General features: G+C 39.5%; 1 protein-coding gene across 1 annotated transcript in view; it reads right to left on the reverse strand.

Annotated features, from left to right (window-relative positions):
* The window catches only part of PREP (prolyl endopeptidase), a 99,650-nt gene that overhangs the window by 21,174 nt on the left and 54,188 nt on the right, over positions 1-24,288 (reverse strand). Inside the window, exons 10-11 of the mRNA XM_005154661.2 lie at positions 23,142-23,245; positions 1,951-2,087 (exon numbers count right to left, since the gene is read on the reverse strand). Coding sequence (XP_005154718.1) covers positions 1,951-2,087; positions 23,142-23,245 — 241 coding nt within the window. The remainder of the gene's footprint in view (positions 1-1,950; positions 2,088-23,141; positions 23,246-24,288) is intronic.

Here is a 24,288-nt window from a genome sequence, read left to right on the forward strand (position 1 = left end):
ATATAGTCCTGTCCTTCTGGCATAAACTCTATCAGAATTTCCTTTCCCTGATCTTACCTGCCTTTTTTTGCAGCACACTTTCTCACTAAATTACAAAATTATCAGGTTATTAACCATGAAGATGCATTTGAAGGCTTCAGCTGTTCTTATTTGTCTTTTAGGAAGAGAAAGGCTGAGGAAGGGGTATGTTGATATCACAAGGAGTGAATGAGAGATGTGTACCCAATCGCGTTTTATTTACATTGTTGGTGGGATAATGCATTTTGATCTGGTGGCTGACAGTTCTCTGTGCGTTTACCTTTAAGCAACCATAACAGATTCATATTCTTACTTTATGAACTGTGTAATAAAGGTTTCATAGGGTTCAGGATGACATAGATCACTGCTCCCACCTCCCATCTTCCTGTCTTCTGATTGTCACCTGCACCCTCTTGCTGCTGTTTGGCAGACTCCTACTAAAGCCAATTTTCAACTAGACAAAATGGCAGAAACCCACTCATTCTGCTTTGTTGGGATAGTTCTTTTGCCATTCTTCCAAGGTAAATCAGCTTAGCAAAGATTCCAGCAAGCATCAGGGCCAATGGATGGGAGGTGGAAGGAGGCACTGTGAGATACCTTCTACTTTTGCCAGCAGCCAGCTGGTGCCAGTTCTGTAGTACTTCAAATTTTACCTTAAATCAACAGATACATAATATTTATTTTAAGAAAGAAAACGTGATTAAGTTTTATCACAGTTTTCAGCATCTACAATGAACTCTAGTTAGTGCTTCAGCCTAATCTAAAAAAGGAATTTAAAAACTATTTTGGTAATATAATTGTATCTCTCAAAAAACACAGGAAATTAAAAATGTAGCTTTACACAGCAGATAAAAAGCCTTCAAATAATCATGGACACAAGATGGGAGGCCCATTGTTAGACAAGGTATTTATTAGAAAGGACAGGAAACTGTAAATGCTATTTAGAAATACAATCACAGGGACCTGGAAAAACAAGCACTACAAAGGATTTCTTGAAATGTGCTGAGTCTAAAGCAAGATTGATAGCACCTAAGCTTAATAGGACTGTTTCATAATACGTTATTTTTTGTGTTGGTGAGCTGCTCTTCTGCTATATGAAATTGCTTTCTCTTCAGTCTTCTGCATTTGTTTCCCCCTGCCTATGAGCATTTCTTATGTATTACAAACAACCACTGTCTCCTGGTAAGTCTATAAAAGTTCCCCTGCTGAAGAAATACGCTTTTTCTTTAAAGAGATCATCTATTCAATAAAGTTTATGGCTTTTGAGGGCTACAAATCCTGTTTTGCACACAGCAGTTTTGGTTTACAATGCATTGCTTTGCATATGGAGAACTCATATCGGCTGCATCTCAAGACAACCATCTTTCCTCTTTTGTGATCATATGGGAACACAGTAGGATTTTGCTTCTAATGTAATCTCCTCAAAAGTATAATACAAAAACACAGCCAAATTTTAATTATTTACATCCATTTAAACAGATGTTTCTTTAGTATTTAGACATAGGTAATTGTATAACTCGGAAAAGAAGAAAACTTTCTCTGTTATTAAAGGACCCAAATACTTGCTTAATGTATGTCCATACGCTCTTTTGTTGAGCTCAGTGACAGAATGGGAAGAGGTTAAGGTGCAATCCAAAGGGCAGGGTGCCTGCTGTAAACCTCAGAAGACCACTTTTCTGCTCTGAGACAGATTTATTCTGTGATCCTGGGCAAAATCCCCGATTCAGAACTAACAAAACAGATAAATAATGCCTGGACACCAATGTTCAGTCCTTATGGCCCCCATCTTGCTTCTCAGGGACTTGAAATGCACTACTCTGTTAGATCCATAGTCCACTCTTACTCAGTCTGTGACAGTTGTTGATACCTGATATTTCAGAAGAAGGTATTACCTTCTTATTAATTACCCTGCTTATTAATTACCCTGCTTACCTGTAGCTGGGTGTAATTGATATGTTGAAGCCTCCATAACCATACAGGAAGGCAGGGTGAGAACCATCCAATTTAATTCCTTTCTTGTGAATAATAAACATTGGGATCTTAGTGCCATCTTTGCTAGGGTAGAAAACCTAAGACAAGAGAAAAAGAAATCTGAAATGCTGCTACTGTTGTAACTCTCCACAAGTGGTGTTAACAAGAACCAGAAGCAATTGCTTTCATGATGTCCAGAGGGTAAAACTTTCCAAGCAATCTGCACCAATTGTCCGGGGCAGGTTCAGTAATGGCCATCACCCATCTTGTTGTGGAAAATGTATCAAAATAAGACAATACAAGGGGAATGACAACATCATTTTTATGTGTCTTATTCATCAATTCTACATACAACAGGGCTTATGCTGCAAAACTAATACAACTCTGCAAGGGAAGACTGGTGTTGTGAAAACACAAGAACTGCACTGTCCATCGTATATGAAAGCAGCAAAGACGGACCTGGTAAGGAGAATTAACAGAACTAAAACAAGATTTCCAAACTAAAATTACAAGTGCTAAAAACCTCTCCTTTTTAAAAATTCAAAGTTTCAGACGCTAGAGACAAGTGAACAGAGAAGAAAAATGCATGATAGAGTGGTGACTGAATGAGACCTCACTAAACATTACATTGTTTTGGGTAACAGAGAGCTATGCTACTACCAGTAAATATGTGAAACTCTGAAGACCTTGTCTTGTAATGCTGAAATCAGAGAATTTCTTATATCAGTTGATGCAGCAGTCTTTCCTTGTAAAAGCATAATCACAAGCAGAAGGTCAAAGATATTTTAAAAGTCACAGTATTTTGCGTTTAGCATTAACACATTAGCATTAACAACATCTCTTAACAGTCACTTCTTACACAAGATTCAAGTCAAAAGAGCAAATTCTGAACAGCTGATGACACTGTTTCTTACTAAGCCATGTGAAAACAGAAAAAAGCTGACTACTCAACACTGATACATGCAGCATGATTTCAACAAAGCAAGTCTGTATCCAGTAAAGTGAACTAAGCATTAGCCAGTCTTTCCAGCTTGTCTCATCAACCACTTCACTTCATCAAGGTGGTAACATAAGCCATGACAGAAACATTAGTAGCACTTTGTGCATTTTCAGATATTATCTGGCAGCTAGAACCAGGAGCCCTAACACTGCAGAACCCCAAATCCATCCAGCAAGAAAACTGAACTACCTGTTGGCTTTCAATAAATCAGCTTCCAAAACACCAAATATCCACATAGCACATGCTTTCCTATGTCTTTCCATGACTGCCACAGCACTGTGTGGACTTACAAAGCTAAATTCCATGTATGCAAACATAGACTGCAATTGCTTTATCACAGTTGCCATATCTTGTTTTGATGCATGTATCTGCCTGCATGCTCTATTTTAGGAAACAGCGTGTCTTATTTTGCCAGTCAAGCAAAACATGTGGGTGTGAATGCAGATAACTGCTTGTCCTGAAGTTCTGGTTGACTACTTTTCATTGCTTTGGCTTTAGCATCATTATTTGCAGCTTCTAGTCTAATTAGAACAAAGAAGTGGTAAATAAAGAATGACATTCTTATCATTTTGTTGCATGTTTACAACCCCTATGCTTTTAAAGGAAAGAGACCTACCATGCTTTATTATAAAGCATGTGATCATCAGTATCTCTTTTTATAACACATGAACCTCACGAGTAATATGAACCTGTGCAACACATTTATTCCGAGCATTGACCGTAATGTGAAACAAGTAAATCCACAAGGCATGTTGAAAACAGAAAAACTGCATTTAATTTTAATCATTGCTAAGGAAATGTGAGAAATTTCTAAAGGCTTCACCAAAACCTGCAGACATATTCCAGATAAAATTTGCTATTTCACAGTTCCCAGCAGATGGAAAAATTCAGAACAAAAGCCTGAAGGCATTTTTACACAGATTCTATCACTGTTTCTAACTATTGCTACGACTTCACTGACAAAGTGCTCATCAGAACTCACTGACGTAGGATAGAAAGGATTTTCAATTCCAGTATTTAGCCGAACACTATAAAAAAATAAAATATCCCATGGACAGAAGAACAGCCAAGGCTGGTGATGAGAAGCTCCAAAGAGATTTCTCTTTAAGATGCTATCCATCAACTCCACTTGCAGCAAGCAACTCATGCAAAGTGAGCACCTGGCCCTCCTGCATGTACAGCGATTCCGGCTGTTGGCCAGTCGTTTCCTGATGATTAAAGGATGCCACTGACTTTACTGATTCCTTCTGAACATGGGGCTTTTTTTTTGAAACAACTCCCTGAAAACTGACTTCAGTAGGGCTTTTATCATCATCAGTTAAGATTAAATAACATACCATTAAATGAAAGCTCAACAAAAAGAAGATACATGTCAAGGTGACATTTGCAATTTAAAGAGTTTTTACTCCTATCTTTGCTAAAATAATGATTACCTCTCCCTCCAAGATGAACAAACAGAAGGGGGTGGAAATTAATTCAGTGAGACACAGATATGTGAGGCTATTTAAGCTTCTCCAAATAGACTATTTTCAGCAACTGATTCAATCTCACCTTTAAATTGGGTGTTATCTCTGAAGCAAGTCCAGTGGTTTATTCATGTAACCAATAAAGGAACGTGCTTCTATCTCAATGATTAAGGTAAACTGGAAAGGGCAAGCCCTAAAAAGAATTCCCCAAGATGGTATTTCATACCTAATTTTAGAAGCAGTTAGTTTTTACAGCAGTAAATGCTAATAAAAGGATACTACTGTTTTCTACTTTATCACAGATAAGAGTGACCCACTTGTACTGGTCACATTATATTACCCATTGCTCATATATTTTCAAATAAAGACTTGTATCACTACAAACATTAGCATGTAAGAGGAGGACATATTAGCAAAGTGATTTTGGAGGGAAAAGGGTGAAGAACAATGCTCCAGACATATTATCATGAATGCTGAAACTCACTGTTCAAGGGGAGACACACTAAAAATGCACAATCTCAGCCTCTAGAAATGCACTGCAATGCTGTGTGGTTGACAGGGCACTCCTGCTGCTTGCAAGCCTTCATGCTATTCTAGGAGTATATCGCTGGAGCAGAACAGCAGCCCTGAAATAGCTGTAGCTCACTTCATCTCACACTAATGCCCCTATCTGTCACACAGCAGAGGGGTCACAGTGCCAGAAAGAATCACTTTCAGTTCAGATGCCAGAACCTGAGGCATGAATTTATAGCCCTTATTCTTCTTCTTATGACCCAGGGAGAAAGCATCACTGTTTCTGCAATTACTCATTTCTATAAATTACATGAAGATTAATCTATACAAGCTGCATGAAAACAAATTTAAGTCATTCTTCTTCAGTGCATACATATATATTTATAGAGTGGTGCTTTGCTGGTTTTTGTTAAGTTAGCATTTGAAAGCAATTTACAGTCCATTTTCACCTAAAAATTACAATGGAAATTCGCTTCCAAGACAGTTTACATGGTAAGTTTTACAGGTACATACAGTTAATGGCTGTGTGATAGGGTTTGTACTCCTGAAATAATATTACTTCTACAAAACCATAAGTTCTTCTAAGCAAAATTCAACCCTGACCTTGTATAGATCGAAAATTAACCTTACAATGCAAGATTCAACAGTTTGAAATACTGCTGTAAAACACAAACAAAAAAAAATCTTATCCAAACAGGTTTAATGGATATATTTTCAAGCTGTGAGCAATACTTGAATATTCACAAGCCTTTTATAAATTCTAGAATTCATTAATAGCAAAGAGAAATAAAATCCAGTTCAGAAGTGATTAGTTTGGCTTTTTGTTAAGAATTATTTCCTGCAGATTATACATGAATTTTACACATGAAAAGGAACTTTTGACTTCTGGGACTTGAAAACACCCCCTAAGTCACAGTAGACTAATTATTCTTAGAAAGCCACTAGTGATTCTAAAAATGTCTCTCTCAACCTGTCTTTCAAGATTAGGTACTACATACCAGAGATATCAATTCTTTCCATGTCTTTGTGTGCTTGCTCAAAACCAGTAAAGAGTTACACTTGTCATTAGATCGACATCCATTGTGCGAAATGCCAAAGAATTTTACAAAGACCAACTAAAAAGGCATATGGAATACTCCTTATTAAAAATGCATGTTCCACAATTCAGGTTTAATAACACCATGACTACGCCTTTAAAAAGAGTTTTGTTCCAATGTTCTCTATAGAATTTTACTGAGATAATTCTTTTCACTCAGAGCACATATGGGATGTAGCAGTCTTGTGAAGTTTAACAGCTGTTTTCTGCTTCTGGGTAAGAGCAGCTGCCCTCACGCACAGCTGCTGTGATTCCACCAGTGGCCACCACAAAGTTACAGACAGTGGTAGAAAAGTGTAATGCCCTGTTCAGTTACACCACCCGTGGGCACAAGTGAAGCAGCTGATGGGCTGTGTTGAGCAGCTGACCAAAGGGAATGACTACTTGAGTTTGTTTCCTGGAATTACATTTCAAGGGTCCAGTTTCACATAAAGTACTTTCTTCATTAAGTGTGAGATGAAGATTTCTCATCACACTTACACACATTTGTGCTTTGAGATTTGGTGAAGGAAAGCATAGTGTAAGTAAATTATGTAATGTCGCTCATGCTTTCCCAAATGCTGCAAATGCTTTGTTAAAGGCTCACCACTTTAAGTCCCCCACAACCATTTGAAAGATGTCTGGAAGAGTAAACTTAACGGAGTAGTGCCTGGAGAAAGTATTCCTATACAGATGTGGCATAAGGGTGTTCAAACCTGTATTTGGGTACAGAGAAACAGTGCCTGAGGCTGAACAACGCTACATAGCAACACCTTCCACTGACAAGTTCTAATAGATGCTACTCTGCTTCAGGAAGGCAAGTCACAAAGACCCTGCCTTCACACCACACCAGCAAGTCTGAACACTTCAGCACTGGAAAGCAGGGAGAAATCCTCTCCTCCAGATGCCAGGGCAGAAATCTCACCCATTCACACAGAATCACACACTATCTTTCCCACCCCCCTCCCCCACCCCAGCTCATTCAATCCTTCATTGCCTCAGACCATATAAAAAGTCTGATACCAGTGTGGGGCTAAAGATTATAGCCCATCACAAGCAAAACACCTTATTTATTGCGGCATTGGCACAGACCCAAATATCAGACCACCAGTAGCTCCATGGATAGCCCTGGCAGCCAGCCACCAGCCACTGTAAGAGCAGCTATTACCACCAGTTTTTGTATTCCTATATACAGCATGAACCAGAAGCCAAGAGAAGTAATAGAGAACGATTACAAGTACACAGCAAATCCACGGGATCTGAGATATCTTTTCTTTAGAGGGGAATCCTCATCAATCTTCTTTAAGCCTCTTAAATTAGCTTCAAAGCAATTTCGTGTGGGTTGCGAACCTTGCTTAATACAGAACTGGACAGGGGCCAAAGTAACTCAGCACAGTAAAAATTCATGCAGGTAAAACCCTGAAAGGAGAACAATCATTTGCAAAAGTACTGTGAAGATAATCAAGAAACCTTTTAGAAGAAATTGTTTTACAACCCACCCACTGGCACAAAAAGCAGCCTCATGCTGATAGAGGCAATGTGCCAGGAGATGGTCTTTTAGAAGTGCCTCCTTACTAAAGTTCAGCTGCTTAGCTCCAAATGATTGCGGAGAGGTGTATCACAGGCTAGTGCGAGGAGGGAGGGGAAGGCAAGACAAAAATACAGCTGAAAGTTCAGAAATCCTGCAAGACTGATATGTGCTTTTAAATCACACTTTTCTACATCAGTTAAAAGGCAGCATTCCCTCTGCATAAAGCATTAGAAGTAAATGGGATGCAATGAGACTCCCTCTCTACTCCACTTTTGCAACCTGGATGACTTCTTGCTTCTTCTCTAAATGTTTATCTTTTGCCCCTTTCAGAGCTCCTTGCAGCAGAATTACCATCTGCCACATAATTTTAATTTTTTTATCAACTTACCTTAAAGAAAATTTGTGTACAGTGCAGGGACACCCAGATATCAGATAGGTAACATTTACCTTTTGAGCTAAATATACATTGTACTTACGTGAAACAGAAAAGTGTCCCAGGAGCCTCTGAAAATTACAGTCTCGTTACCTCTGTGCTTACACATTCGAGAAATTATTATTATGTAGTAGAGTATGAGATAAGCAAAGTACTGTCTCAACACGAGGAGCACACTGTTATAAATAAAAATATAAATAACAGGCACTGGCTACTGCAATTTCTTTCATTAAATCAAGCTTTGTACATGAGGATCTGGTTCGAGACCATCTTAAGAACCTGAACATGTGCAAGTCCATGGGACCTGATGAAATCCATCCGCAGGTCCTGAAGGAGCTGGCAAATGAAGTTCCTAAGCCACTGTCCATCATATTTGAAAAATCATGGCAGTCAAGTGAAGTTCCCGATGACTGGAAGAAGGGAAATATAACCCCCATTTTCAAGAAGGGAAAATGGATGACCTGGGGAATTACAGACCAGTCAGTCTCACCTCTGTGCCTGGCAAAATCTGGGAGCAGATTCTCTTGGAAGGCATGCTAGGGCACATGAAAAACAACAAGGTGCTTGGTGACAGCCAGCATGGCTTCACTAAGGGGAAATCCTGCCTGACCAATTTGGTGGCCTTCTATGATGGGGCTACAGAACTGATGGACAGGGGTGGAGCATTTGACGTCATCTACCTGGACTTGTGCAAAGAGTTCGACTCTGTCCCACATGACATCCTTGTCTCTAAATTGGAGAGACATCAATTTGATAGGTGGACCACTCGGTGGATAAAGAACTGGCTGGATGGTCGCACTCAAAGAGTTGTGGTCAGCGGTTCAATGTCCGGCTGGAGATCAGTAACGAGTGGTGTCCCTCAGGGATCGGTGTTGGGACCGGTCTTGTTTAATATCTTTGTCGCTGACATGGACAATGGAATTGAGCGTGCCCTCAGCAAGTTTGCCAATGACACCAAGCTGTGTGGTTCGGTTGATATGCTGGAGGGAAGGAATGCCATTCAGAGGGACCTTGACACACTTGTGAGGTGGGCTGATGCCAACCTCATGAAGTTTAACCATGACAAGTGCAAGGTCCTACACCTGGTTGGGAGCAATCCCAGGCACAGCTACAGGTTGGGCAAAAAGGAAATTCATAGTAGTCCTGCAGAGAAGGACTTGGGGGTGTTAGTCAATGAGAAAATGAACATGAGCCAGCAGTGTGCACTCACAGCCCAGAAAGCCAACCGTATCCTGGGCTGCATCAAAAGGAGTGTGAGCAGCAGGTCGAAGGAAGTGATCCTGCCCCTCTGCTCTGCTCTTGTGAGACATCACTTGGAGTATTGTGTGCAGTTCTGGTGCCCTTAACATAAAAAGGACATGGAACTGTTGGAACAAGTCCAGAGGAGGACCATGAGGATGATCAGGGGGCTGGAGCACTTCCCATATGAAGACAGGCTGAGAAAGTTGGGGCTGTTCAGCCTGGAGAAGAGAAGGCTGCGTGGAAACCTCATAGCAGCCTTTCAGTATCTGAAGGAGGGGCTATTGGGATGCTGGGGACGGACTACTCATTAGGGATTGTAGTGACAGGACAAGGGGTAACGGGTTGAAACTTAAACAGCAGAGGTTTAGACTGGATATAAGGAAGAAATTCTTTACTGTTAGGATAGTGAGGCACTGGAATGGGTTGCCCAGGGAGGTAGTGAATGCTCCATCCCTGGCAGTGTTCAAGACCAGGTTGGATGAAGCCTTGGGTGATATGGTTTAGTGTGAGGTGTCCCTGCCCATGGCAGGGGGGTTGGAACTAGATGATCTTGAGGTCCTTTCCAATCCTAACTATTCTATGATTCTATGATTTACTTAATTGAGAAAACCACTCTGGCAGGAGTCAACTCACTGTAATATTGTGTAAGCATTAGAAAGTAAACACTACTCATCTTTACTACGCTGGGTATCAGCTCAAGCTGTAGTGAGAAACACTCCAAGAAAAATGTAGAAGTAACTTACCATGGGGTAAGTAAGGGGAGAACTTAGCTTATACAAGTTACTCCACAACAACTATTCTTATTTATGATTTTGCGCTGTTACAGGTACATACATCTAATTCAACATGGTGAGAAAAAGATATATTCACCTCGAACAGTGACTGTCTCATTCAGCTTTTCTGTTTCTCATTTTGTCTTGCTCAAAACTGGCTTGGTTACCTCAACCCAGCCCTGTTATAAAGCTCTTACAAGCTTCAAAAAGATTATACAACCTTTTTTTTTCTCCCTTGCACAGAGACATCTACACGGTTCAGGGTGCTTAAATTTCACCTGTAAACTTGTATCCAAAAATTCTTGCACAGAACAAATTCAGTCTTGACACTGGTAATGTCAAGTGCCCAGCTTGCGTCAATGCCCTAGGAGGACCCATGTATTCAACTTAACACTGCCAAGATGATTTATATATGACTTTCAATCCCTGGACAATTTCAGAGCACTCTGCTCTCTCTCCCTTAGAGTATCATACCATGTTTATAGGTAGCAAGTTGGTTACCCAAAACCAGAGGTGCTCTAAATCACTAAACACCTACAAAAATTCTGCATGTGACTAGTACAATCCTGAAAAAATAGCTGAGACGTTTCATTCACAGGGCTGGAGCACCTCTCCTATGAAGACAGGCAGAGAGAGCTGGGCTTGTTCAGCCTGGTGAAGACAAGGCTCCAGGGAGACATCAGAACAGCCTTTCAGTACCTAAAGGGGGCTTGAAAGTAAACTGGAGAGGGACTTTTTATAAGGGCATGTAGTGACAGGACAAGGGGAAATGGTGTTAAACTGAAAGAGGGTCAACTGAGATTAGCTATTAGGAAGAAGTTCTTCACTGTGAGGGTGGTGAGACACTGGCACAAGTTGCCCAGAGAAGCTGTGGCTGCCCCATCCCTGGCAATGTTCAAAGCCAGGTTGGACAGGGCTTTGAGCAACCCAGTCTAGTGGAGGGTGTCCCTGGATGGGGCAGGGGGTTGAAACTGCATGATCTTTAAGGTCCCTTCCAAGCCAAACCATTCTATGGCTCCTTCTTTTTGGTTTGAAAAGAAACAAGAGATCACCTACACTGGGTAATGAATCTTTCAAAATCAGTCCTAGACCACTTACCCTGCGCATATTTATTCTGAAGAACTTACTGAAATAAACAGGTCACATAAAAGCATTAGGAAGCACTTCCTGTGTGGTTTCTCACTCACACTGTAGCTACAAATAATTTATTTTCTGAGATTTCAGCTTGAATTTAAAGTTACCCATTTGTGTCCCTATATCATTAAAACACTAAAATGTCTGCAGCAGGAAAAAAAAATCCCTTGAGAATGGTCAAGGATAAACTAAAGTACTAAAATCCTAGAGAATATTTGGGTTGCTAGCTTAGAAGACAATAATTAAGGATTCAGATGCCACTGATTTCAACATTTGTGTCTGGTGACCACCTCCTTGCTGGAAGACAGTATTTCATGCTCATCTATTGTTTTCAGATTTGCAGCACTCATTGTACAACAAAGAAAAATCAACCAGCGAGTACCAAGAAGAATAAAAGAATTATGAGAATGAATTTCTATGACACTGTTGTAACAATACTTAGGGAAAAATTTAAACCAAAACTAGTATAAAACAACCCAGTAAAAATTCCAAGTGATGGCATAATTTCCAGACAAACATGATAAGCAAGACTTTAAGTTACCTCATAACAGGAACACCAAGATGTGTGCTGATGCATCCCTGTAATACTATTGGAAGAGAGAGGAGAAAAATGAGCAAAAGAGGAATGCCTTTTCTTTTTAAAGCCACAAAACTAAGGACAGCTTGCAACAATCTTAGACATTTGATTTATTGATTTATTAGTACTTGAATTCCTTACATCTGAGACAAGTTTGTTGAATTGTTCACATTTTGCCTAATGATCTCAAGTCAACTAGAGTGAGTGCTAACATTTCAAAAACCACCAGTATTACAAGGAAAAAATTATGGATGTTCCTATTGGTAAACGATTGCCTGATTTGATGCTTTTCTGCATCTTGTCTATTTTTATCTGTCAGCAGTGATCTCTATGCACTACTACTTTCAAAAATAATTGACAAATTGGCTGAAAAGCAAGCACTTCGGGGAACTGTCAGGGAGAATTTATGCCACAGTTTTTCCCTGTCTGTGAGAATAGCAAGCCAGAACTATGGAAATCATCAATTTCTTTATATCATTCATCTACATAGTTGAAAAACTAGTTACTATGAATAATAGCAATATCTCTAAGAGGCTCCCCTGGTCCCATAAATTTCCTGAGACATGTCTCAAGGATAGAGCAAAAATAATTAACCTTAGGACAGATTATATTCTATCAGTACCTCTGAGTAGTGTTGATAAAATCAAACCAACTGCTAAATGAAGATGCAAGCTACAAATTACCCTTAATAGTAAATACTGCACACTGATGAATTTGTACTGGATCATAAGCAGACAAAAGCCCACAGAAAAAAAAAAGCTCTCATAATTAGTGGATGAACTGTTTCTGGGAATAAAGTGAACTGCTGCCTGGCTTTGTTTCTTCAGAAAAAAAATTCCTCCAGAGTGCCTCCAGATTTTATAATTTTTAATTTTTTATTACTTCTGATCTTATACTGAGAGCATACAATACTGAAATCTCCTGAACGATCCCACTCATATATGGTCCACTTACACAAGTTCACAACTGCATCTCTGGATACTTATCAAAGCACTTGGTGTTCAAATTGTCCTCTCTCTTCACCAATGAATGACAATTTTAGAAACACTAACCCACCAAATCAGCCTAGATAAAAACCTTTTGACTATGTGTTATTCCTCCTTCCACATGGGGAGGAATAACCCCATGTGCCAGTACAGGCTGAGGGCTGGCCTGCTGCAAAGTAGCTCTGTGGAGAGGGACCTGGTAGCTCCTGGTGTACAAGAAGTTGTCCGTGAGCCAGCAGCAATGTCTCCTGTGGCCAAGGTGGCCTGGGCTGCATTAGGAAGAGCACTGCCAGCAAGCCAAGGGAGGTTATCTCTACTAGCCCTGGTGAAATCTCACCTGGAGTACTATGCTCATTTTTGGGCTCTACAGTACAAGAGACATGGAGCTCCTAAAGCAGCTCCAGCAAAGAGGCACTAGAATGCCTAAGGGTCTGGAGCATCTCTCATACGTGGAAAGGCTGAGGGAGCTGAGCCTTTTCAGCCTAGAGAGGTTAATATGCATACTTTTCCATGGTAATCATGTTCACAGTGAAAGCAAGAGTCATAGCTTTAGTTTACAAGACATGCTATTATTTACTTTGCTTTTTTCCTTTAAATTGCAGTCTGCTCCAAGCAGTGGCCACACAGCCTCATTTACTTTGCAGAGGCTCCTGGTCCTGTCCTATGAACAACTTAGTTACACTAAGTCTGAAACAAGTCTATGTAAAATCTCACCAACATATGAAATTGCTGTTTTCCACTCTCAACTCCATCAATCTGTTTTCCACCATGATGATGAATGTTAATTAACATCAGCATAAAATACCCTAATCCACCAAGCAGTTTTGCCCAGGGTGAAGACAGAAAGTATAATTTCAATGTGCTGTGTGATATATATGTGTCCAAAGTTTATCTGCATTTTTCATTAGTTTTAAATATTACCCATTCTAATTTGTCTCCTGCTTGCAGTACATGAGTAGTTATCATTAATCTTCCAAAATCAACTTATTTCGCTGTTCTACTTTCAAGCTGTGGTTGGTAAGGGCCCTGTGATGGCCTGCATTTCTGTGCTATCCAGCACACTAGTGAATGTGGTTCATGACTAAGTCCGTAAAGTGCTACAATAATGCAAGTGCATATAGAAGTACCAACCTTCTATTTTGTTATCCATAGGCTTCTGTACTAACTTAAACCTCTCTGGATCAGTTGCCTGTCAAGCCTAATAGATGACTGCACAAACTAGTTACCAACTTGTGTACACTGGAGGCCTGCAATTCTGAAACACAAACCTCCCAGATCTGCCAGAGCCATTTCTATTCTGTAAACACCCCAATCCCCTGATAGCCTACAAAGACACCATTCAGAATGAGAGATGCATCCCACGTAAAGTATTTAAATGGAATATGAAGCTGCTGGGAAGCTTAATTGCTAACAGGAAACACTGAGATGCTGCAGAAAAGAGGGAACAACTGAGTGCTTTTTGGAACCCATAAAAAAGGGAAGGCAAAACTATCTGAAAAAGTACAATGCAATCCAGTAAGGCCAGAAATGTTACATACTATCCTCTGACAGGTGCAATCACGTACAGTGAGAGAACAACTGACTAAAAAATAATACAGAGAAGTATTTTGGGAGTTACAGTACATGCCAAACTGAACTTACACAAACAATGAATTGTTAAGGAAAAGGAAAACGCTAGAGCGGGACATCTAAGCCAAAGTCTTAACCACAAGACATATGAAATAACTCTTTCTGCTGTATGCAGCATTTGCAAAGCCTCAGCTAGAGTGCTGTGTTCAGTTTAAACCATGGCACACCATACACTGAGCATCTAAAGAGACTCCAGTCAGGGAAAGAAGAGTGACAGAAGGCCCAGACAATACAATCTGCTAAAAAAAAAAAAAACAGAGTGCAGGGGTTTTCTTATATATTTTTAGCCTAAATGAAAAAATCTGCAAGGACATAACAGTGTCAGTCTCTACGCACAAGTTTGCTGTAACTAGAAGAGAGTAACTTGTCTTCCATGTCTGTGAGGGACACTAAGCAATTCAACTGCGGCAAGGGAATTAAGGTGACACCTTGTGCTTGTGAAACCCTGCTCCCTGCAAAAGCTTTCTAACAGTAAATACAGTGAGACAGCGGAACAGACTGCCTAGGGAGACTGAAGGCTTTTAAGCACAAGGCAGACAAAAGCCAATCAGGCTTTTTTTTTTTTTCTGTACAGGCAGAAGTGACCTGTGTCTGTGCTCAGGACATATCAGTATGCTCTAGCCATGGTAGCCACGATGGTCAGCTTTGGGACACAGGTACATGCCCATGTCGCCACCACCTTCAACCACATTCAGGAATTGTAGTTTCTTCTCTTTCCCTGTTTTTCTGTCTTTTGGTTATTACAGCAGTTCTTCTACAGGTTTTAATTCACAGCTGCCACCACCTGCTGGGTAATAACAGCTGGTTTCTGCCTCGCAGGAAAAGCCAATATCCTACCTCTTGGACTATAACACATTCCCTGCTTTGGAAACCTAATGACTCTTCAACAGACTTACACAACTGCCAGCACAGTGCTGAAAAAGGCAACCAGGAAAGTCTAGTTGTCTTGGTGGCCTGGTAAAGGAATTCCATGCTTTTTGCTGCTAGATCAACGGCTCAAATGTTGGCCCACACAGTGACGACTGACAACCGCAGTCATCTAATAATCTTTTGCCAGCGATGTGAATAAAACCAATGATTGTAGCCCCAGAGCATCTGTCCTCAATGGAGCATTATCATCACAGTTTACCAACCCTCCCTGCTAGGCTCTACGAGGCAAAGTAATGGGTGAGCAGATGGACAGAAAAATTCCCACACTCTCAGAGAAGCACTCTCATTCTGAACAATGCTGGCATGCTGAAGCTTGACATTTAGCCTCAGAAAAGGGACAGAGAAAATAAAAGTGGCAGCTACCACTTCCTTCTTTACTGTGCTGATGGAATTAGTCATTCAATCTGCACTATACAGGACACACAAATACCATACTGATCAAAAGACAGGGTTTTCTCAGCATGTAATACTATTAGAGAGATTGAGACTGGGGTCTTTTTACTGATACTGAAGTTTTATGAACTGTTACTTGTCTAAGACGTTAATAACTGGTGTGATTAAGTTTTTAAACCACATCTGAAGATCGAACTCAGAGGATCAGCAAAAAGAGGAGTAGCAAACCACTGCCATTAGAACAGCAAACCATCAAAACATACCCCTAGTGTAACCTCATCAAACCTTGGACAAATTTCATTCTGAATCTTTCTGCTCCTGTAGAATGGAGCTAATAATACTCACTACCTTTGAAAAATAACACCAATATCTTACACAAAAGGGAGAAGAAAAGTTGAAAGAAGATTCCCAATGAGAATCATTAAATAGAATTCTTACCTAACTTGTAAGAGAGTTAATTAAAATAGTAATGTGCTCATGGTTAATTACTGGAAGTGAGATCAATCACAGGAATGAATATGAAAGCAGGAGAAAAAAGAGAAGGGAAGAAGACTTCAGTGATTTGTTTAGAAAGAGGACAAGAAACAAGCATTTTCACTGCAACAACAGTCTCATTTTAATCAGTAAAGAATCTACCTACAAAGATTCCCGAAAGCTTAAACACACACATTCATTTAATGTACCTTGAGTGAATAGCCTTTAAGATCTTTTTCCTGATAGGAAATATATTTCACCATTTACTGTAAGAATGAAAAGTATTTTTTTAATTCACAGTTAAAAATGGAATAATTTAAGACACAGGAAGATGTAAAACAACCCTTTAAGCTCCATCAGAATTGCTTAAGCTCTTGTTTAAAACTCCTGTGTGTAAAAAGGGAGTTCACACTACACCATGTTCAATGGTTATAGCTCTGTTTTATTCCATGTATTTCTTCTTGTGTTTTAAGGAATTCTGAGACAGCAATGGAGCACAGAATGCAGCTTGGGATCAAGAATGCCAACTAGTATCTCCATCCACTAGAAAAGTGGAAAACAAACCACTGTAAGTTCAAAAAAAAGTTCTACTGAGTAAGGTGTAAGAATAATATTTCATAATGAGTTTTAGTTAAACTATTAAGCAATTACTTCTCTCATAGGCTTAAAACATGTCTTGAGCATGAAGGTCCTACAGACTAACATTTTAACCAGCTTTTCAATTCCCTGCACACTTCACAGAAAAATAAGCAACCTAGTACTAAAAGCTTGGAACTAGTAATCACAAAGCCTGTATGACAATCCAAATGAACTCAGAGACTGGTATTTTAGTATTATCCCCCATACAGTGTGGTCTGGTATTGAGCTGATTCTTCCAAAGAGCAGTTCTGTATTCTCTCATCCCAAACCACATTTCCATTGTTCTGCATTCTGCTGAACAAAAGCTCAGAACATCCTAAACTATGCAACAATCCCCTGCGGTATGGAAGAAGGGGAGAAAGCAATACCAGACGTTTAGATCTTAAAACAGTGTTTGAACTGGACTGGTGAAGAAAATGCAAAGCCCTATCACTTCATCCTCTTACTCTGAATAGAGAGATCTAGTTCCTACTCCAAACACGTAAGGAATACCATGGTCTGTGAGAATTACTGGTAAGAATTATCTGAAGTGTATTGCATGGAGCTCCTTAATCAGTGTAGAACCAACTGCTACTTATCTGCTCAGGCATAAGGATTTAAAAGTTCAAGAGCACATAAGGTCATTATGGCAAATTCTTCACTTGATACTCTTCTCGACATGTATGAAGTCTAGTATGGAAGTCCTTCATAATGCCAATTTTCCCCCTTCAAATTACCTTTACTCTGGTTGCAAATATGTGACATATTTAATATACAATCTTTTGGCTTTCAAGAAATTCAGGGCTTTAAAAATAGCGGACTACATTTTCAGTCAGTGCTTTTTCAGTGACTTGCAATTAGAAGAGGTAACAACAGATTAAAGTGGCGTTTGTAACAACCACATGCCATGGGTGTAAGATGCTAAATTCACATAGGCAAACAGCCAATACTGCCACAGCTGTCACTGTGATTTTGTTGATGTCCTCCGGAGCAAGCCTGTCGCCTTGGTGCCAAAACCACGGCCACTGCCAAAACACTGGCAGAGATCAGAGCTGAAGACTTCAGCCTTCTTCCCGGGAGCTCCAATGGAAGCAGCTCAAAGCTCACTGTCCCCCTTCAAAAGAGCAGGTGTCTGCCACACTGTGGCAACAACTAAAATTGGTGTGTTCTATGATTTGTTCACATTCCTTCCTCTCCCCAATATTCCTTCATTTTCTTCTTTACTGCAATGTGGAACCACAAGGAAATAAAAGGAATAAAATAGAAACAAACAACAATACTTATTTTCCCCAAGTATTAATTCCACCCTCCCACAAAGACAGGATTAAAACTCCAAATACTGTTAGAAGCAAGGAAGTACCACTCCTTTTGGTTGTGCTGGATTCTCAGAAGAGGGAAGAAAATGATGCCAAAAAACTTACTCCCCTGAAGGGAATAAAATCCTTTGTCTCTGTTCAGAATTAATGTAAAAAGTCCATGCCTTTCCTCTCTGGTATGAGAATGCTTTTTCTCAACAGAGACAGTCAAAGCTACTGAATTTCTTTCCAAACTCCAGCGATTTATCCATATACATACAGATAAGGAAAATAAACAACATTAAGACTATCACTACAGCCATACTGAAAAATAATGATAATACCAGCTCTTGCATTGCTAAGCAGGTTGAACTTACTACATCTTTCACAGGACACTGGCCTCCTCTACCGCTCTCTGTTACTGTTTATCTTAATGAGGGAATTTAATGCTCATGGAATGACACCAGCAGCAATGGAGAGATCCAGGAATAGCGTGGGCAGATGCTGTGCACAAGTTTCTCCCACAGCTCTGCCAATCAGCCTCAAGCCTGACTCATCTGCTTTCAGCACTGTGTTTTCCTGAAACAGTGTGTTTTTTTTCCTGTGCCTAACTGTATGTTATAGAGTTCTACTAGGCATTAAAATGACTGTAGACAAATTTTCCCTATCATGACTCATAACTTGAAATCAGGGCTGTAAGGTCTTGAAGATGGGGGTAAAAGACTGAGCAATAAACCAGTAAACTTCTCATGAAAATTAATTTCCCTACAAAAACACTTTCTGCAAAAGAAAGAGTAGAAAAATTAATCCCAGGTGTCCCCCCCGAAGAATAAATACCCTTCTTGTCCTTCCTTCATCTCTGCAACCATATCTGAACAGCAGCTGCTTCTGAATCAAAGTTGTAAAACCAAGCTGTGTTATGAATTTCACCGTTCTTCTGCAAGGGCTACTGTGAAGTGCATCTGTCAATAGTAACATCTGTTTTTGGTTCATCTCAAACTATTTTAAGGGCAGTACTGGAAGGTATTCAAAGAATGGCAAAAGGAGCCAAACAACATTTTTATTGCTGCAGTTTCAACACTTACAAGCCTACGTATCAGCCTAAAAGTAGGTGAGTTGTGAGCCAGGCCAGAAGACTGTTTATCCACAATTAAGTGTCACTGTGAGGTGTTAATATGGAGAGGTATGCAAGAACTTAGCTGGCAACTTTGTGAAGATAAAAAATAAAGGCTCTTTATTTAAAGGAGCATTTGTATTTTTGATGCAGCAAACAGCTTGTGGCAAGTGGCATTTCCAAGTTCCTGTAAAAGTCTTTTTTCCTCCCGTAAAACCCAGCTCAGGTCATATCCCAAAAAAGTTTGTCATTGTGATGCATGGAAGTGTGCATGGAAGCAAAGACAAATTTCAAGGAGTCTTTGGCAAAGTTATTAACACAACTTAATATACCATTTAACAAAAGTAGCCAGGATAAATTTTTGATGTGGCAAGCATTTTAAACAGAGTGACTTTTTCATGAAGGTCACAGAGTCTTCCAAGGTAAGGGCATATGCACAAGCTATTGTGTAGTAAGTTAGACTATGCACTTCCATGGTGTCACACAGAGCCAATAACCTACAGGCATGCTCTTACCCTGGTGGAAATGTCAGGTATGTTGAAGCGTCTCTCCCTTCCATGCAAGCTAAGTTGGCTATTTGGCTCTTGAGCTGCCAAAGGGTAAGAACTTAACCTCAGGTATTACAAAGCAGCTGCTCTACCATAAATTTACTTAGTGTAGTAAACTTTATTACTGGTCTACACTTGCACTGCACAGCATCTCTGAAACACTGCAAAGTGGATCCAAAAGAGCGAGAAACAGGCACTGTGGCAATTTCCAACTGCCATTAATTCAGGTTTCATATATACATGACACCTTACACCTCAGCTCAAATCTTCTTAACTCAGTTATTTTCAAAGACTGCTGAAGGACAACTCCTCATTAAAATTTCATATATGCTACACAGAGAAAGCTAGGAAGATAGCTAGCCTTACCAGGTATTTATTCAGGTATATGTGAATAAAAGAAGAACCTTGGCAGAAGACCTGCCTTTCATAAAGGACACAGATCAGGACAGAGCCAGCAACATTTTTCTTTACTGCTTAGTAATTCTGATGGAAATTAAAATTAAGAAATAAATTCCACAGTAGTGTTCACTCTCCTGTAATCAGCAATCTTTGCCTATTCTCAGTACATTTCTTGCACTCTTAACTTTTGAGATTCTTTCATAATTCCCCACAATGTTGCCTGAGTTTTGCAATGGCTATGCAAGGCTTTCATCTACGTTGACAGTCATTTATAAGCTGCTTTGGTAAGCTGCCATTTCCCTTTCTCTCCTCCAAGAAGCAGCATCATCAAGGGTCCAAGTGGGACCCCACAAATGGAAACAAGGACTGGTAGAAGTGGGCAGCACTGGCAGGCTGAGTTACTTACAAACCAGGCAGGCCCAGCTCTGGCTCTGAAAAATAGCCTCTTCCACAGCTCAGCTGAGATGTTTCCGTTTATTTGAATGATAAGGGGAAACTTAATTTCTAAGATGTCACCACACATTTGTTGATAAAAGGCAATACTGGATGAGTGCAGATCCAAGATTGCTTTTTGTAAGCAGTGTCCCTGTGTAACTACACAGGTCATATTTCCCTAGGGCTGGTACTGAACAGCAGTGAGCAAGGAGAAAACCAGAAACAGTGATATTGCCCTCTGCCACATTACAGCCTAGCGGTGAAGCTCTGCCAGTGATTTACAAAGTGAAGGCTTCCAAGGGCATAGCGACAGCATGCTGCCTCCTTGAAATTATTTGCATTATTCTTCTACTTTACCTTATTTTAGCATGTAATTGATTTAAACATAAAATGAGATTTTATTTTTCCAGACATTTCATAAAATTTGATTTACTATAAAAATACATTACTTCTAATTTATGGCAACCCCTTCTAAACTCTTTTTAATTACATGGGTATTTGTGTTCCTTTATTATCCTTCTGAGTTGGATGGCAGTATTACAAATGTACCAAGTTCTTTCCTAAAGAGAATGCTGTTTTCTTTCTCTTTTTCAGCTCACGATATCCTGAAGTTATCCTGAGAAAGTCCCTTAATGAATTTAGGAAAAGCAGCAGAAACACATTCTCTGTGAGAACATTTCCAGCAAACTGTCCTCTACAACACTTTTATATCTGTCTGGAGACATAGAGACAAAGAGATGGGACTGTCTGCAATCACCTTGTGCACACATACTACTGTCATTATGCTTTTAGAAAATCTGTCCTATATATATGCCAGAAGCAAAATTAAAAATAAGAGATTTAGAAAAATATCTAACCTCCTTTCAAAGACTCCAAGTTATGCTGTCACACTGTTGCTTAAATATCTCCCTAGGTAATTTCACCTTTTTCCTGCTTAAGCTTATTTAAGTTCCACTTTATGCACTGGATCTTGTTATACCTTTGTGTATAGAACAAAAATCCTCTATTCCACTCTTAATTTACAGATGCAAAATCCTATGTATAAAATAATGAATCCACTATTCAATATTTCTTCTATAAATTGGAGGTATTAAATATGCTAAGCACTGCAGTATGATAACTGTTTTTCTAGACCCCTGATTATTTTGGTTGAGTCACCATCACTTGAGATACTAAAAGACATGTGGATGCAGCACTTAGCAATATGGTTTAGTGGTGGACTAGAGAGTGCTGTCTTGGTGTTTGGACTTGATGATCATAAAGGTCTTTTCCAACCTAAATGATTATATGATTTCAGCAAATTTCTATGAACCCTAAGACACACTTCTTGTAACTGTAGACGTAGCTTATGGCCTTCCAGGGATTACAAAGGGAGTTCTGGGATACCCACTGACACAACCTACCTGATTTCAGATTTTGAAGTGGGATAAATCCCTCCCTGATTCCCAGATGTCTCACCCACACTTGGTTATACTGAAATGCAGATGATGATAACGGGACCATTCATAAGCAGTTAACATCATTATAAATCAGTAACCTGCTGTCCTTGTTACCTGCCAGTCTTTGTTAACTCCAAGTACTTTATCAGCAAAGATTTTAATCTCTAAGTTTCTGAGGAGTTTCCTGAATGGCATTAGACCTTGCTAGGAAAGACTTCACTCATTTCTCTCCATGTTCACGTCTCTCAGAACCAGGCTGTAAATGATCCATGTCTGTAATTTTAACTGCATTTGTGCAAACTTTTAAATGCTGGGGCCTTTGTTTTATCAGGGCAAAAAGTCACTAACGGCTTCATGAGGTTCTATATTAGAAATATTAATTATATATATGTACGTATGTATTTAAAATTGCTTTCACCTTTTGCTCCTTGTTCTAGTTGTTCCAGCACTACAAGAAAATGGTCTAATCCTGCTCTTATGACAATCAAATTGAGTTTCGCCAAGTGTAACTGCACTGATGCATTAATGAACACAATATAATCTGGCACTGGAGGAAAGGTGGACTCAAAACCTTTTGAGTAAGAACTCAAAATTCTTACACAGCATGCATGAATATAACTTTCCTGTTCACACCACTAGATACTCTCCTGCTTTTCTTCCAAATAATCATGGTTAAGTCCTCAAACACAGAGTGTTTCACCTATTGCTGTCACTTTCACCAGTGGGCCTCAGAATACTTTGGAAATGCTGGGAAGATGATTGGCTAAGCCAAGCTTCCTCTATTTCTCCACTGCCTCTTAAATCTTGCCCTATGACACACTTGCTTATAGCAGCCATGAAGTTGCCCTGGAAAAAAAAAAAAGCAGCTGCCTGATGTTAGAACAAATATCAAAGAATACCATAATATTGGGAAAAAGGTAAAGAACATATTGTCTCATAATGTAAGGAAAGTGAGGACTGAGTCTGTCCTGGTTACTTGCAGTGACATCTTCCAATCTCTCTAATTAAGAGTTGGTAGAATTCCTTCAAAGTGAGAACAGACCTCAAGCCAGCAGCTAATTAAAGCACTCTTATTCTTAGCCAAGTGCGATTTTCTTAAACTCTTGCATACGTGATTACAGCAAGACAGCACGATTCATGTTTATTACCTGAATTGTCTGGTAAACTGAAGGATCAAATCCTTTAACAGTCACCTCCCGAAAAACTCTTGGCTCCAGTTCCTCTTTGGTCAGATCACAGTGATATATAATACCTAAAATAGAGTGCAAGGTTGTCAGCTTAGTGTATGTCTATCGTTAAAAGGATGCTGATTTAAGTGCTGTGATGGAGTAATGAATAGCAAAGGTAACTTGGCAAGGTGAAGAACAGTAGCTCTAGACACATTCAGTTAATATATAATTTAACACATACATATATGCACTTCATCTAGGCAGGGTGCAAAGGCTTTCTGTACAGAAGGAATAATTCTCTGTGCCCATATAAGGCTAGCTATTCAAAGTGGCTAAAGCAAAATGGAAAAAATACTTGCTTTCATACAGTTACACAGCACTTATTGAAAATTATGATATTGGAAGAAATAAATAGGAAGTCTGTTTTGAAACATCTCCTTTAACTGAGACTAAATATGTCAAGAATTTCATTCAGGTCAACATTTTTCTCTTTATGATAAAATATTTTGAAAATACAATTCAAACAGACTGCTGGATAATGGAAAAAGCTAAGCATCCACTCGAAATGTAGCAGACTAGCACAGGTTACCTGTGTAACTGAACAGAATTTGGTCTCGTGCAATTTATTTCACAACCTGATCCTGCACGTTTGAAGGCAACTTGCCTTGCTTGAATTGCACCCATGATTTCCAAAGGATTGTGCGCATGAGAAAATTTATGTATATAAGCAGTGTAAGATTTCTAGGTTGCAGCAGAGGCAGAATCTCAGAGACTGCAGCAATCTAGATATTAAACAGACATGTAATTAGCCAAGAATTTTGTATTTAGACTATGAATTGTATTTCCTGTCATTCAACCTTAATAGCATTTGAGCATAAACACATAGGGTAACATCTTACAACATCCTAATATTCATGGGTATACTGCAAATACATACGACGCATAAAACTAACCTCTGTGTTAATCATTCTTTGTTTTTCAGCTTTACAAGGTGTTCTCTATAAAATTTAAAATGTGTACTAGGGAAAAGAACACTGAAAATTAAGGAAAAATGCTCCTCAATGTAATAAAACTAAGGTGGACAGGACCTGATTGAAATATTGCTGTATTGTGTGTATTTTAGATA

Source organism: Melopsittacus undulatus, chromosome 3 (genome assembly GCF_012275295.1).
Source record: "Melopsittacus undulatus isolate bMelUnd1 chromosome 3, bMelUnd1.mat.Z, whole genome shotgun sequence".
Classification (NCBI taxonomy): domain Eukaryota; kingdom Metazoa; phylum Chordata; class Aves; order Psittaciformes; family Psittaculidae; genus Melopsittacus; species Melopsittacus undulatus.